Here is a 15,268-nt window from a genome sequence, read left to right as displayed (position 1 = left end):
TCCCACAATGGGGGAAATGTTGTGGTTGCGCTGCAAATTTTACCTAAATTAACAAAACTAGAGGCTTAACAAAAACTATAACTAAATTAGTAAGTTTGGGAGGGGGCAACAAAATACTTTTGGTTTAATGTATTGTATTTTAAACTATTCACTTTATTTTCTTGAAACAATTGTATGCGATTGAAAGATAAGTACATCACTTTGTTGATGTTTTATAATTATACATTTGTCGTAAATCCGTGTCCTGTGTTTTATTCGGACCCCCCACACCCCTCCACAAACACACACACACACACACACACACGCACACAACACACTCACACACACACACACACACACACACACACACACACACACACACACACACACCCACGCACACACACAAAGTAAAAAGTATCAGTATTGGCAATACTATAGCCCTATATGTATAGTACTTGTTTTTGGATAGATACTAGATTTGGCAGTATACCCGCTGCTAGTGAAAATTTTACATAATTACGATTGCGCCATCAAGTGGCGAAAAAAGGGAATTGTTGTGAACGTGACTAACTCATAGCAAATTAATTATTAGATTTAAATGTTTAGGAATCTCACAATACAAAAATGAAACAATTCATATTCTATGATAAACTATGATTTATTTTTATGAGATACAACACCGAGTGTCTGAATGAATCAGCCAGGTCTACCACATTTTTAAATAAACGTGTGGGTGTTTCGTGAGATAAATGGTGGATCATAAATATTAGGCGTGTGGGAAAAAATCGATTCGAATTTGAATCGTGATTCTCACGTTGTGCGATTCAGAATCGATTCATTTTTATTTATTTTTTTTATCGATTTTTTTGTTGTTGATTTAAAAAAAACATGTTTTATTTTTTTTAATTTGATTTATCAATCCAACAAAACAATACACAGCAATACCATAACAGTGCAATCCAGTTCCAATACCAAACCTGACCCAGCAACACTCAGAATTACAATAAACAGAGCAATTGAGAGGAGACACAAACCAAAATAGTGAAACAAAAATGAATATTATCAACAACGGTATCGATGTTAGTTATAATTTCAGCATAGCAGTCATTAAAAATCCCTCATTGACATTATCATTAGACATTTACAAAATTGAAAGAAAGGAACAATAGTGTCACAGTGGCTTACACTTGCATCGCATCTCATAAATTTGACAACGCACTGTGGCCAATATCACAAAGATAAAATAAGTCATATTTTTGATTTGTTTAATAGTTAAAACGAATTTAAATTATTGCAATCAGTTGATAAAACATTGTCCTTTACAATTATAAAAGCTTTTTACAAAAATCTACTACTCTGCTTGCATGTCAGCAGACTGGGGTAGATCCTGCTGAAATCCTATGTATTGAATGAATACAGAGTTGTTTTGAATCGTAAAAATATCGTTTTTGAATGGAGAACCGCGTTGAATTGAAAAAAAAAACTCGATTTTGAATCGAGTTGTGACCCCAAGAATCGATATTGAATCGAAACGTGGGACACCCAAAGATTCACAACCCTAATAAATATCCAATCTAATAGTATCATGTTTACGAACGGGACAGGCAGACTGATGGATGGATTGATATTATTATCATTATTATCATTGTCACAATTTTTACCATGAATTGATTAACGTGGACCCTGCCTTAAACAAGTTGAGAAACTTATTCGGGTGTTACCATTAGTGGTAAATTGTACGTATACTGTACTCTGCAGTGCAATCTGCTAATAAAAGTTTCATCCATCCATCCATTTTCTACCGCTTGTCTCTTTTGTGGTAATGGGGGGTGCTGGAGCCTATCTCAGCTCCATTCGGGCATAAGGCGGGGTACACCCTGGACAAGTCGCCACCTCATCCTGGGGCCTACACAGATAGACAGACAATATTCACCCTCACATTCATACACAAGGGCATTGTCTTGCTGAAATAAGCAGGGGTGTCCAAGATAACGTTGCTTGGATGGCAACATATGTTGCTCCAAAACTTGTATGTACCTTTCAGCATTAATGGTGCCTTCACAGATGTCTAAGTTACCCATGCCTTGGGTACTAATACATCCCCATACCATCACAGATGCTGGGTTTTGAACTTATATAACAGTCTGGATGGTTCTTGTCCCTACATGTTCTTGTTTCTGTTTGTATCAAAATGTATACAACAGCTTATATTTGGATTATTATTATTTTTTAATAAAACAAATATTATAATAACAAATAAACTATATCAAATATAAATAATAAGGTTTTATAATTAAAAAAAATCCGAACGTTGTTGTTGCATTTGCCTATAATAAATAACTCCCCTCATCTACTATCATTCAACAATACCACAAATACCTACATTTCCCATGATGCATTTGGTTGCATGAACTGCGTTTCATCTCGCGTTATTTTTTTTTCTCACTTCATCATTTCCTTTCCGTTTCCTGTCACCAACCAGTGATAGTTGCGTGGTTTAGCTGGAGCGGCTAGTCGAACGCATTTTCTAATTTTACCTCCAAAATCTCAACTCCTTTGGAATAACTTCGACCATCATGTCGTACCACGACGAAGGAGACGTTAGTACACGTATATATGTTGTTATTTTAAACATGTTTTCGTTGTCATATTTAAGAACAAAAGTGATCAGCTAGCAACTAGCAAGTGCCGGTTAGCTACACTTATATACTCTTATAAGAAATTGACCCAAAATTACAGGACAACTTGGTCTTATACATTACCTGTGCAAGTTTAACACAATTAATTTTCATTTTTATTTCTCCATTTGCCGTTATGTGTAATTTTTGGTTCGTAACTGTGTGTTCGTACCATCCATCCATTTCCTACCGCTTGTCCATTTCGGGGTCGCGGGGGTCTTACCATAAATTTATTAACGTGAAACCCGACTTAAACAAGTTGAAAAACTTATTCTAGTGTTACCATTTAGTGGTCAATTGTACAGAATATGTACTGTACTGCGTAAACACTACTGTTTCATATAATATATACCCTTCCTTTGCAATCTACTAATAAAATTTTTAATCAATCAATTTGTCACTAAATATAATCAATGACCGCAGCTAATGTGCAGATGTTGATCATGCATCTTGTTTTACAGCACGGTCCCTTCGACAGTGACCGCCACACTGGTTAGTGAACACGAACAGCAAAGATGTCCCATGTCCAAAGTTGATTCTGAAGTTAAAGTCCACATTATAATATGTTCTTTATCTCCTTACAGGTGACCCCAAAGCAGACCTAGCTTATGAAAGGCACTATGAACCGCAGACCTACCATGTTATCCCAGAGGTGATCAAGAATTTTCTTCAGTACTTCCACAAAACCGTCTCTGACTTGATCGACCAGAAGGTCTACGAGCTTCAGTCCAACCGTGTGTCCAGTGAGGGTATTGAACAGAAGATCTATGAGATCCAAGATATCTATGAAAACAGGTAATTTTCAACATTTCTTCTTGGCCGACTCCTCCTGTTTGTTTTGCTTCAAATTTGTCTTTGAAGTGAGTATTTACTTCATGGCTAAAATGTTCTTGTTTTAAGTTGGAACAAGTTGACGGAACGTTTCTTCAAGACATCCCCGTGGCCAGAAGCTGATTCAATTTCATCACTGGTTGGACACGGTGGGTGAGATGGTTTAAATTTCTGTGTTAAAATGTTGAAACAATTAATCACCAAGTAACTATGCATTTAGTACCTGTTCATGCACTATTAATAAGTTAGATTTCTCAAATAGTTAAGCTTTTTTGTTTTTGTGGGCCACCGACTTAGGCAAATCATATGGTTGATGTAGATGCCCATATCGGCTGTATAGATTAACTTTACAAAAGTGAAGTGAATTATATTTATATAGCGCTTTTCTCAAGTGACTCAAAGCGCTTTGCATGGTGACACCCATTATCTAAGTTACATTTAAACCAGTGTGGGTGGCACTGGGAGCAGGTGGGTAAAGTGTCTTGCCCAAGGACACAACGGCAGTAACTAGGATGGCACAAGCGGGAATCGAACCTGCAACTCTCAAGTTGCTGGCACGGCCACTCTACCAACCGAGCTATTCCGAAGAAGTGCGGGATACTTTTCTTGTGGCCTCATTTGTATTTAACTTTATAAATTGGTTTATGTTATTTTTTGGTGCAACCGCAGCAGGAGGGGATAGAAAGAGAAAAAAATGAAGACATGGTAAATTTCAGGATAAGACAAAGAGACGACAACAATAACAACTACAAAAAAACAGCATCAGCAAATATGATATGTACGAATGTGATACGAATACTGAAAGTAAAGAATCGCTTAGTGTAGTAAATATTAATAACACAGAAATGACAATGAGCATTAGTACACTGGAGCAATACAAATACCAATATAAATAGAACTATTGATAATGAATAATAATGCAACAATACATATATGTAATGAAAACTTAAAATACAAAATAAACCAGATTAATGGAGAGGGATAAAGAGAAGCAAAGTTTATTAAGTTTGTAGATTTTTATAGTAAAAATAGGTTTAGTCATTGTGCCGCTCAGAAAAATCAGTAGCAGGCCATAGACAAGGCACTGGAGAAGCAGGGGCCGGACAGCCCCCAAGCCAGCGAGAGACCACACTCCATGCGGGCAGAAAGTCGGAATGCCACACCCCGAGGGGCCCAGGGACTCCCCGCAACGGGACGGGAAGACTGCCCCCGCCCCACCAGCAACCGGGCCCCTACGAGCCCAACCCCCCCAGAGAGCCCGCCCCAGGCCACCTCAACCAAGTCGGCTGCTGCAGGGGAACCACCCACTTCAACTGCATGGACCCCAACGATGGAGATGGAACGTCCAGCATCTGCTCTGTCGAATCCTCCCCCTGAGGGAAATATTCAAAATAATAATAATGATATTAATTTTAAAAATAAATGAAAAAAAATCGCTGACACACAAGGTCACTACTCTAGCAGCTGGCCGACTTGCAGCACTGCAGAATATTTTGGATGGACCACAGGATAGATGAGCAGGGGACAAGTCAGGAGGACTGGAGCCCCATAGAGGCATCCTCATCCCCCGCCATGCCTCCCCGCAGGCCAATCCCTCAAAAGTTTTGTTTGTGGTGTGCGTGCTTGCGTGTGCTATAGGAGGAGCAGAGGGCCTGGACACACGCCCCCACCGCCCACCACATATACGCACCACACCAGACTAACATGACGCCACGCAAGTCCACACCCTGCCAAACAAAGCCAGCGTCCGCCCGTCCCAATCCAACTGCGGATTCCACACCAGCTACCCCATGCTAAAAAACTGCACAGCCCCCATGCCCAAGGTGACCACCGCATCCCAGCCATCCACACAGCAATGCACCCATACAAGTCCCGGCCAGGGAATGGAGACCCTCAACGGGGTAAGAAGTCAATGCGTGTCACCCATGCCAGCCAGCAAACCAACGGCATCTAGCCCCTACAACTCCCATCAGCGCACAGCCACCAATCACGCTCCGCCGACCACTCCAACCCAACACGGCAATACCAACCGCCGGTAGCCGGTTTGGCTCTTAATGACCTTCTTACAACCCATGAAAACACCTTAATCTGATCGTGTTTGTTTTTTAATAATTCGCACTAACACACCTGGATTATGCGATTGGAAACCAGATCCTTCGAGTGTGTGTGCACCAGAGAGGACCCTTCATATCGCCCATGCGTCAGTCTCAACGCGTGACATACAACACATAAGCAGTCTTTCTTTGCATCGGGTCTGCATCTGCCTCGATACATTGTTTGTAGCGCAATCCAAGTTATTGATGCGGTCTGCTATTTACCTCATAATAGCAATGAGAGAAATCTGTACCAATATTAAAGCCGACATCACTTAAAACAAGTTGTAAGGATCCGCAGATGGCTAGTGTTACATCAACCATGAGGTCAACCGGAAAATGAATCAATTTAACAGCACTAAAAGGGAAAGAGCGCCCCCCAGTGTATGAGAGGCACATAGCCTATGACCAATAGTCGCAATAGGGAGTGTGCATGTACATTTGTACTTTACACGTAGGTGTGAAAATACTCACGTGACATTTTCAGAATTAGACATTTTTTTTACTTCCAAGTGGTGAAAGTAGGTTGGAAGGTCCCTGCTACTTCCATGCAAGCTCGGTGTAAGTGCAACATCTCTCAGTATGTCTTCATACACTAAATTAGTCAGATTTCTCAAATAGTTTGGCTCTAAATAAGCATCTTACAACCCATGGAAACACCTTAATCCAAACATGTTTGGTTTTTGAGAAATCGGACTAACACACCTGTATTATGAGATTGAAAACCAGATCTCTCAAGGTGTGTGTGCAGCGGGAGGGTACCCTCTCTATAGTGCATGCGCCAGTCTCAACGTGCGTGATATTACCCGGAAGCAGATACCATTCAATAAAAATGGGCAATAAACGGAAAAACAGACAAAAATGTATTTAAGAAGGTAACTAAGGCAGTGAAGAATGTGGGTTCCTTCAGACTCCCAAGCAAAATTGAATGTGATGGAAGAGAAGCAGGTATATTAAAAGCAAAACATAAAGCGTACATAAACCTTTTCACACTGCATTTATGCACTCCAAACTGATTAGTAACAACTTTGTATTCAACACAACTGGAGAGCTTGTCCACACCAATAGCAGCCCACTAGTAGCCTACTAAGCCTCTGGAGCGGTATTGGGGCACAAACAGTATTTTCCTTCACATTTTAATACTCCTTTCATCAATCGAAAGAGCCTTTGAATGAACTCCAGACATTCAGAAGTTCTGTTTTCATCATTCTCCATCAGAAAATTCCTTTTGAAACTATAACAATTGTTTTATTGATTATTGTTATCTAATATGGGCCAATATTACAGCGGGCATCAAGTACAACAGAGCTAAGCTGTTTTGGTGTGACGTCACAGTTAACCGAAAAAAACAATACATTAATCTGCGCTACAAGGAAATAAGCAATGTACGGGGGGTACTTGGCGTATGACCAATAGTTGCATTAAAGAGTTTGCATGGCCACTTGGACTTCACATGTATGTGTGGAAATACAAAAAACGGACTATTTGAGAAACCAGACTAGTTTAGTGCATGGAAACGTGGTGAGTGAGATGTACTGTAGTTGCCTGATGATGACTATACAATGAAATATGAACAAAGTATATTATCTGATTTGTCTACATAGATATATCTCTAATATAGTGGTGTATCATTTTGGATAATGTTTTTCATTAAAATGTATGTTGAAAAAAGACCTTATCTGAAAAGCATATCTATTCACTAACAAACCAAATGCTAGTCATGTTTTCTAGTCAAGTGGCATATTTCCATGCTGTCTCCGGTGTGGCACGACTCCAATTTTATCAGTTTATCACAATTTGCTTTCTACAGATGATGTATTCGTCATTCTCTATAAGGAACTTTACTACAGGCACATCTACGCGAAAGTCAGTGTAAGTAACCACTAGGTTCTAATGTCTTTCACTGGATCTTGAATAGTGAAAAGCTTTTGAGATTTCTTGAGGTTCTTTGTTTTTGACCAGTGTGTTTTTTCTAACACTATGCAGGGTGGACCCACTTTACGACAGAGGTTTGAGTCGTATTACAATTACTGCAACCTCTTTAACTATATTCTGAGTAAGTTTTATGTATATTTATTTGCCTTCTTTAAGTTTTACAAGATGTACATTCATATGTTTTTTGTTGTAAACAGATGCTGATGGCCCTGCCCCCTTAGAACTACCCAACCAGTGGCTTTGGGACATTATTGATGAATTCATCTATCAAGTATGATCTAAGATTTATAAATAGATTTATAAGCAGCATAAATTTTCCATTTAATACTACTATTTCCTGTTAAGTCCTGGTAATAATTTCACACAGGTATTTTTTGTATGTATGGGTTAAGATGTGTCAAGACATTAATCTGTTAGTTCATGAACTGTTTTAGGGGATTACACCATATAATTTGCACCTCTCTTTCTCCTCCCCTTCAGTTCCAGTCGTTCAGTCAATACCGCTCTAAGATGGCCAAGAAGCCGGAAGAAGAGATCGAGTTCCTGCGAAGCAACCCAAAGATCTGGAATGTTCACAGCGTTCTCAATGTTCTCCACTCCCTGGTGGATAAAAGTAACATTAACCGCCAGCTGGAAGTCTACACTAGCGGAGGTATGATCATTTAATGTACAGTTTGTTGTGATGTAAACCCTGTGTTTATACACTAATGCTAAAATATTGAGAGTGATTGGGGGTTAAGTATCTTGCTCAAAGATGTCGCGTCAAATGGACATTATGATGTATTGCAGGGGACCCAGAGAGTGTGGCGGGGGAATATGGACGCCACTTGCTCTATAAGATGTTGGGTTACTTCAGCCTTGTGGGGCTACTGAGGCTGCACTCTCTGCTTGGGGACTACTACCAAGCCATCAAAGTGTTGGAGAACATTGAGCTCAACAAGAAGGTACAACCAGTAACATGTTTTAATAAAAATATCTTCTTTTTATTTTCTGCAGTCTCTCAAATGTTTCTGTCTTTTTTTTTTTTTTTTGCAGAGTATGTACTCTCGTGTTCCTGAATGTCAGATCACCACCTATTACTATGTGGGCTTCGCATATCTAATGATGAGGCGCTACCAGGATGCCATTCGTGTGTTCGCCAACATCCTACTCTACATCCAAAGGACAAGAAATATGTTCCAGAGGTCAACGTATAAATATGAGATGGTGGGTCCCAGACAGGTTTTACATAAATGCTGGCCTAGTAGGACAAGTGCTGAATGTGTTTTTAACAGACATAAAATACCATTCTTTAAACTATAAGATTGTAAGATTAGTTTATTTCGAAGGCGACAATGCATAAAACACATGACTACACATGGTTAAAAAATCCTGAATGCTAGATTTCATCTGTAGTTTAAAAAAAAAAAATCAAGGCCATGTGTCGGCCATATTTCATTTTGATCTCAATTACTCAAAATATTCTAAATAAATATAAATCAAGGCATTTAAACACATTACTGATACGATGATCAGAACACATTTCTGTCATATACATATTTTGCAACATACCGTATTTCCTTGAATGGCCACTTGGCATATAGTATGCGCCTGCCTTGAATATCTGCCGGATCAAACTCGCTTCGCTAAATAATTAGCGCGTGCTTAGTAGTACCGCTTGGTCAAACTCGTGACGTCACAAGTGATACTTCTCCTGTCATCATTTTCAAAATGGAAAAGGCTGATTTCAATAGCGGTTATTTGAAATTGCTTAAAGGGAAGACGATTAAGAGCTATTCAGTAGGATTTAAGGTCCAAGCTTACATCACACTCACATTTTTACTACATGCCTTTGGTAAGTGCCAGAGTTAGAAGAGTTTTTAAAATAATTAGCTCATGCTTACTTCTACCACAGGCCTTTGGTAAGCGCAGGAGTGAGAAGAGGTTTTAAATTAATTGGCGCCCCGGCAGCAATTCAAAGAAATACGGTACTTCATTTAGACCAAAATATTTGACCACATGAACGCAGCACCTGCATCTCAAAATGGAAGAAAATATAGTTAATGCCCCTCACAATAATGTCTGAATGCTAAAAACGTTTGACAGACTGCCCTAAAAAACGGAATGGAATTTTATTTTATTTTACTGATTGAGACACCCAGAAAGAATGTACATGAAAATAAAGAATGCGGGATTTACAATATTAACTATGAATGACAAAACACTGAATAATGAGAACATACGAACGTCACACCCCTCTCGATCAACATATTTTACAATCAAGCGAAACGGAACAAAAACAGCGAAATAGGTAAATGGTAAAAAAGTAAACCCACCTACAATCTGATATAGCTGATACATCACTCAGCTTTAGAACTTTGTTGTAAAAATCTCCTTCCACATCTGTCCCTGACACCCGCATTTCAGGCTGGCCGCTCTAGATGGAAACACTCTGTGGAAAATGTGGAAACGCTTCCCGCCCACACTGCTCGGTGCCTCGTCTCAGCTGCTGTGACTTAGATTACCATAGTAACTAGTCTGTCATGAAAAAGCGCAGATTTCAACAATTGAAATACTTTCTATAGTTCAAGACTTACGGTCATTTAAAAAAAATCACCGCAGATCATAATGGCGGCTAAAATTTCGATCCTAAAGATCTAAAAAAATAACTTGGGAATGTCCGGCGGGCCAGATTGAAAAGCTTAATGGGCCGCATGCGGCCCCCGGGCCTTAATTTGCCCAGGACTGAGTTACACCTTTGTTAGACATCAAATACATTTCAAGTCCTTTAAAATAAGGTTAGTGTTAAACATCAAATAATGTTAGCATAACTAAATGGTGGAGCATCAAAAATAGAATTTAATACAGTTTAAAAAACAAAAAAAACACATTTACTTGATAGATCTGGCCTCTAAAACCCACTTTCAGAAGGAACAAAGAAAATGATAGATGCCACTTTTATGTTCATGTGTAATAGATCAACAAACAGAACGAGCAGATGCACGGTCTGCTGGCCATTGCACTCACCATGTACCCAATGCGCATTGATGAGAGCATCCACACGCAGCTGAGGGACAAGTATGGAGACAAGATGCTGCGTATGCAGAAAGGGTGAGACTATTAGACATTTCCTTTTTATTGTGTGTGCCATTGTGTGTCGTAAAAAAGTTAAGTTAAAGTATCAATGATTGTCACACACACACTAGGTGTGGTGAAATTGGTCCTCTGCTTTTGACCTATCACCTGTAACCCTAACCCTAAGCCCAGGCTGCGGCCGGAAATAATGTTTGGTGATTTAACCCCCAATTCCAACCCTTGATGCTGAGTGCCAAGCATCGAGGTAACAGGTTCCATTTTTTTAGTCTTTGGTATGACTCGAGAGCAAACGAGTAATGCAAATGGAAACATTTCCTGTTTTGAATATTTAAGGTGCACTCGCCCTCCGCAATTTGTACCGTCTGCACAAAATCTGGATTGGACACATGTGGTTGTTCTTATTCATGTTCATTGTACACTTTCCTGTCCCAGTATGATGGGAAGAGTTTGTATGATTGCTCATTTACCCAAGCGTCCAATCATTATAGATATGTTTTCTATTCAATGCTCTTTGCTCAGTGAAAATAACAGTGACTCTCTTCCCACTTAAGAGACCTGCAGGTGTTTGAGGAGTTATTCAGCTTCGCCCGCCCCAAGTTTTTGTCTCCGGTGGTACCCGACTACGACAACGTCGATGCCAAGTTCCACGATGTACCCTTCCAGCAGCAGCTTATGGTCTTTAAAGAAGAGGTCAAGCAGCAAGCTCAACTCTCCACTATTCGCAGGTGAAATATCATCGCTTTCTTTGTGGACTGAGCGGTATATATACATTTTACCAAATACCCGTATACACAATATACACCAAATATAAGGTGAGACAATACCATTTTATACTGTAATATGCGGTTATTGTGTTTAAAATGGTCTGTTCAGTTCTTCTGTAAAGCTGTGCAGTTGTTTTAGTTTGCCCAACCTACATGTCTCTAAACGCAAATACAGTTGTGATCAAAATTATTCAACCCCCACACAATTTTGGTGTTTTAGCAAGTAGGACATCCATCCATCCATCCATTCTGTACCGCTTATTCCCTTAAGTAGGACATTTATTCCGTATTTTGTTTGTAGTCATATCAAATAAAGATGCATTAAATAGACAAATGCATAAAATAGACAAATGCAACTGATTGAAAAAGACTGTGACGCTCAGCTTCTTGTAGATGGTCAATGGTGTATTTGTAACATGGTGAAGTCCAGGGAGTGGTCAAAGAAGTCAAGAGAGGAGGTAATTTCTCTTCATAAGAAAGGATATGGATATAAGAAAATAGCAAAGACATTACACATTCCAAAAGACACAGTTGGGAGCATAATTGGCAAGTTTAAAGCTAAAGTGACAGTGGAAACACTACCTGGGCGCGGTAGAAAGAGGAGGCTGTGTGCAACTACTGTCCGGTATTTGAAGCGTACAGTGGTGAAAAACCCCCGGGTAACAGCTGAGGAACTACAACAGGACATTGCAGAGGGGGGAACGCAGGTTTCGTCCCAGACAATAAGGCGCGCACTACGAGATGAAAGCCTCCATGCCAGAACTCCCAGGCGCACCCCACTTCTGACTACCAGGGCACAAGAAAAATAGACTCCAGTATGCCAAAAATCATTTCGACAAACCCCAAAGGTTTTGGGAAACGGTTCTATGGAGTGATGAGACAAAAGTGGAACTCTTTGGGCCTATGAATCAACGTTATGTCGGGAGGAGAAAAAATTAAGCTTACATAGAGAAGAACACCTTGCCTACTGTTAAGCATGGTGGGGGGGTCAATCATGCTCTGGGGCTGTTTCTCTGCCTCAGGTACCAGGAATTTCCAGCGCGTTCAAGGCATTATGAATTCTATTTCCTACCAGGATATATTAGCTGCAAATGTCATGAAGTCAGTGACGAAGCTGAGGCTTGGGAGACGTTGGACCTTCCATCATGACAACGATCCCAAGCATACCACCAAATCAACATCAGAGTGGTTGCAGAAGAAGGGCTGGAAGACTCTGGAGTGGCCTTCACAGTCGCCAGACCTAAATCCTATAGAAAACCTGTGGTGGGACTTGAAGAAGGCAGTTGCAGAACGCAAGCCCAAAAATATGAATGAACTTGAGGCCTTTGCCCAAGAGGAATGGGCTAAAATACCTGTAGATTGTTGAAAGAAGCTTGTGTCCGGTTATGTATCACGTTTGAAGGATGTAATTACTGCCAAAGGGTGTTCTACTAAGTACTAAAGATGCATGTAACTAGGAGTTGAATAATTTTGTCAATGAGATATTAAGAAAAATGTCCTTTTTTGGTATTTTGTAAAATATAGTGTTACAATTTAAGTTGCATTTGTCAATTTGACACATCTTTATTTGATATGACTATAAACAAAATACGGAATAAATGTCCAACTTGCTAAAACACCAAAATTGTGTGGGGGTTGAATAATTCTGATCACAACTGTAGTTTCCTGCTTGCTGCCAGCTGAGGCTTAAAAAACAATTTTATGTGTAACGAGAAAAGTGACGTTCAGTTACTTGTTTTTGTGTTTTATGGCTCAAACTAGCGTAGATATCCAAGATTTCAGCTTCATAATCTGCCTGTTTTATTAACTGCATGTTACAGCAGTAAACACTCTTTGTTGCGAGCTTACTTCCTGTTCAAAAATAAAAGCATGGCCGTTATAACCTTGAATCTACACCAGCAAATCACCAAATGCACCCATTTAATTTTAATTTTTGGGCATTGTTAGCATCAACAAAGTGCCATAAGTTCAAAGATCTTTAACTACTCTCTTTCTTAAAACGGTCTGGCCAAAGTCTCAAGTAAATGCTTAGCAATGGTTCGTTCGGTTTCGATTATGTTTTCAATCGCTTATTTCGACATCAGTCAGCCACTCCGAGAGGCATCAACATAAACAGTTTCCACGTATTACATTTTGTTTTGACTTAAAGTGGACCTATTGTGCAAAACCAACTTTTCTTACTTATTAGTACCGGTTTTTGTGTGTTTGGGATCTGCATAAGTCCCGAAAATTGGAAATGGAAGCATGGCAGAGATATTTATAGAACAACCTTGCCTTCCTTCATACTTCTTACAAACGCGCTGAATTTTCCCCATTTGTGACGTCAGCAGATATCCCCATACATGGTAGAAATAAACCTAAAGTGTTTTGCGCAAGTCCGCCATTGTTGTACGACGCTGTGGTCAATAAGCTCCTTCTTTTTTGCTATCTTCTTTTTGTTGGGAAGACTGACTTGTACATGTACATGCATCCTCCGGTGTTGCCATTTTTAATAGCAACTAGCGTATAGTTCAAATTTATAACTGCAAATAGACTAAAACTAAAAGTACAACATGGATGACGGGGAGAAGACGCTGTCGAAATAAGACTGCCCACTAAACAACGCATTCTGAAGAGAAGGTTAGAAAGCATCTAAAGATAGTCTGTAACATATCCATACAAAATTCTGACCAAAAAAACACCATCACAGGTCATGTGATGGGGCTGTTTGCAACATTAACGCCAGGAGTCCTTTGAACCTAATGTGGACCCTGAGGTAAAAAGTTCGGGGGCCCCTCCTTTACGCTGATGCCCTGAGGGTGCCAACTTGCCTCTTATGGCTTTTAGCACATACTGACGTTACTACACCCGTCCGTAGTGCGCGTTATTAACTTTGGTATTAGGTAATAGTAAACGTTAGCTATGAAAGATTGTTTATTCTGTCATGACTATGACTTGAACTGCTTTTGTGCATGAGCACATGCTCTGTATGTGTGAATGTGGACCAGACATGTTGTATATCACCATTTAGATAAAAAGTAGCAGATCATGACTTTTGGGCCTTATGTCCCAGCACCATTGCGGATGAATGAAACATTTCAAGTCGTATGATCTTACTTCGCCATCTTGTTTGACTCCAGTTTCCTGAAGCTGTACACCACAATGCCCGTGGCCAAGCTGGCAGGATTCTTAGACATGACTGAACAGGACTTTAGGATTCAGCTGCTTGTCTTCAAGCACAAGATGAAGAACTTGGTGTGGACCAGTGGTATCTCCGCTCTGGACGGAGAGTTCCAGTCAGCTTCGGAGGTTGACTTTTACATCGACAAGGTAGACTTTTTGCCGATGTCAAACTTCATTAGGCTAAATGGTTTTCTCTTTTCCGTCCTTCATCCTCCAGAACATGTTTAAAGTATTAGTAGATATTTGATCTCCTTGAAAGTTAGCGAGTCAGTTTTTAAGTTGGCTTCCCCTGCATCTCCTCAGGACATGATCCACATAGCGGACACTAAAGTGGCTCGTCGCTACGGAGACTTTTTCATCAGACAGATTCACAAATTTGAGGAGGTGAGTAGTGCTCTTTAGAGGCATAATATGGTTTGATTTGAAAAAAGGTTCTTAGGTCAGTGATTGTAGTCTCATTTACATGTTTCTGTCCTGACAGTGACTCAGTGTTTGCTTTTGTCTCTTCTCAGCTGAATCGGACACTGAAGAAGATGACAACCAGCAACACCACCACAACCTCAGGAAGCGCCACCAGCCGATGAATCTGACCTTTGCTTTCAGGTTTCTCAGAATTGATACTGATGACTTTTCTATATGATTTGGAATCAATAAACAAAGGATTTGGTGTGGTTACAGCTTTGTTTTGTTTATTTTTTTCAACCACTAGATGGCAATAGTTCCAAGGCTATGTCCTTGCTGTGAAGTTCTG

The 15,268-nt window shown here is 39.9% G+C and overlaps 1 protein-coding gene across 1 annotated transcript; it reads left to right on the top strand.

Moving 5' to 3' along the window:
• The first annotated feature begins 2,418 nt into the window (after window positions 1–2,418).
• eif3s6ip (eukaryotic translation initiation factor 3, subunit 6 interacting protein) lies at window positions 2,419–15,192 on the top strand. Its single transcript, XM_061910732.1, has 15 exons — window positions 2,419–2,579; window positions 3,119–3,149; window positions 3,242–3,452; window positions 3,558–3,637; window positions 7,392–7,453; window positions 7,568–7,637; window positions 7,714–7,787; window positions 7,997–8,168; window positions 8,306–8,460; window positions 8,552–8,722; window positions 10,473–10,606; window positions 11,143–11,316; window positions 14,475–14,664; window positions 14,821–14,901; window positions 15,030–15,192. The coding sequence occupies exons 1-15, from the start codon at window positions 2,556–2,558 to the stop codon at window positions 15,099–15,101; spliced, it is 1,701 nt and encodes a 566-aa protein (XP_061766716.1). The 5' UTR covers window positions 2,419–2,555; the 3' UTR covers window positions 15,102–15,192.
• Window positions 15,193–15,268: the final 76 nt, after the last annotated feature.

This window comes from Nerophis ophidion, linkage group LG09 (assembly GCF_033978795.1).
Source record: "Nerophis ophidion isolate RoL-2023_Sa linkage group LG09, RoL_Noph_v1.0, whole genome shotgun sequence".
Lineage (NCBI taxonomy): Eukaryota > Metazoa > Chordata > Actinopteri > Syngnathiformes > Syngnathidae > Nerophis > Nerophis ophidion.
The sequence above is the reverse complement of the archived record's forward strand: the minus strand, read 5'-3'. Positions and strand labels throughout refer to the sequence as shown.

Bases quoted from the DNA above. Each gene is read 5' to 3' on its own strand.
- eif3s6ip (XM_061910732.1), top strand. From the start codon at position 2,556: ATGTCGTACCACGACGAAGGAGAC. The intron at 3,453-3,557 runs GTAATTTTCAAC...TCTTGTTTTAAG, and splicing joins CAAGATATCTATGAAAACAG to TTGGAACAAGTTGACGGAAC. The intron at 11,317-14,474 runs GTGAAATATCAT...GTTTGACTCCAG, and splicing joins CAACTCTCCACTATTCGCAG to TTTCCTGAAGCTGTACACCA.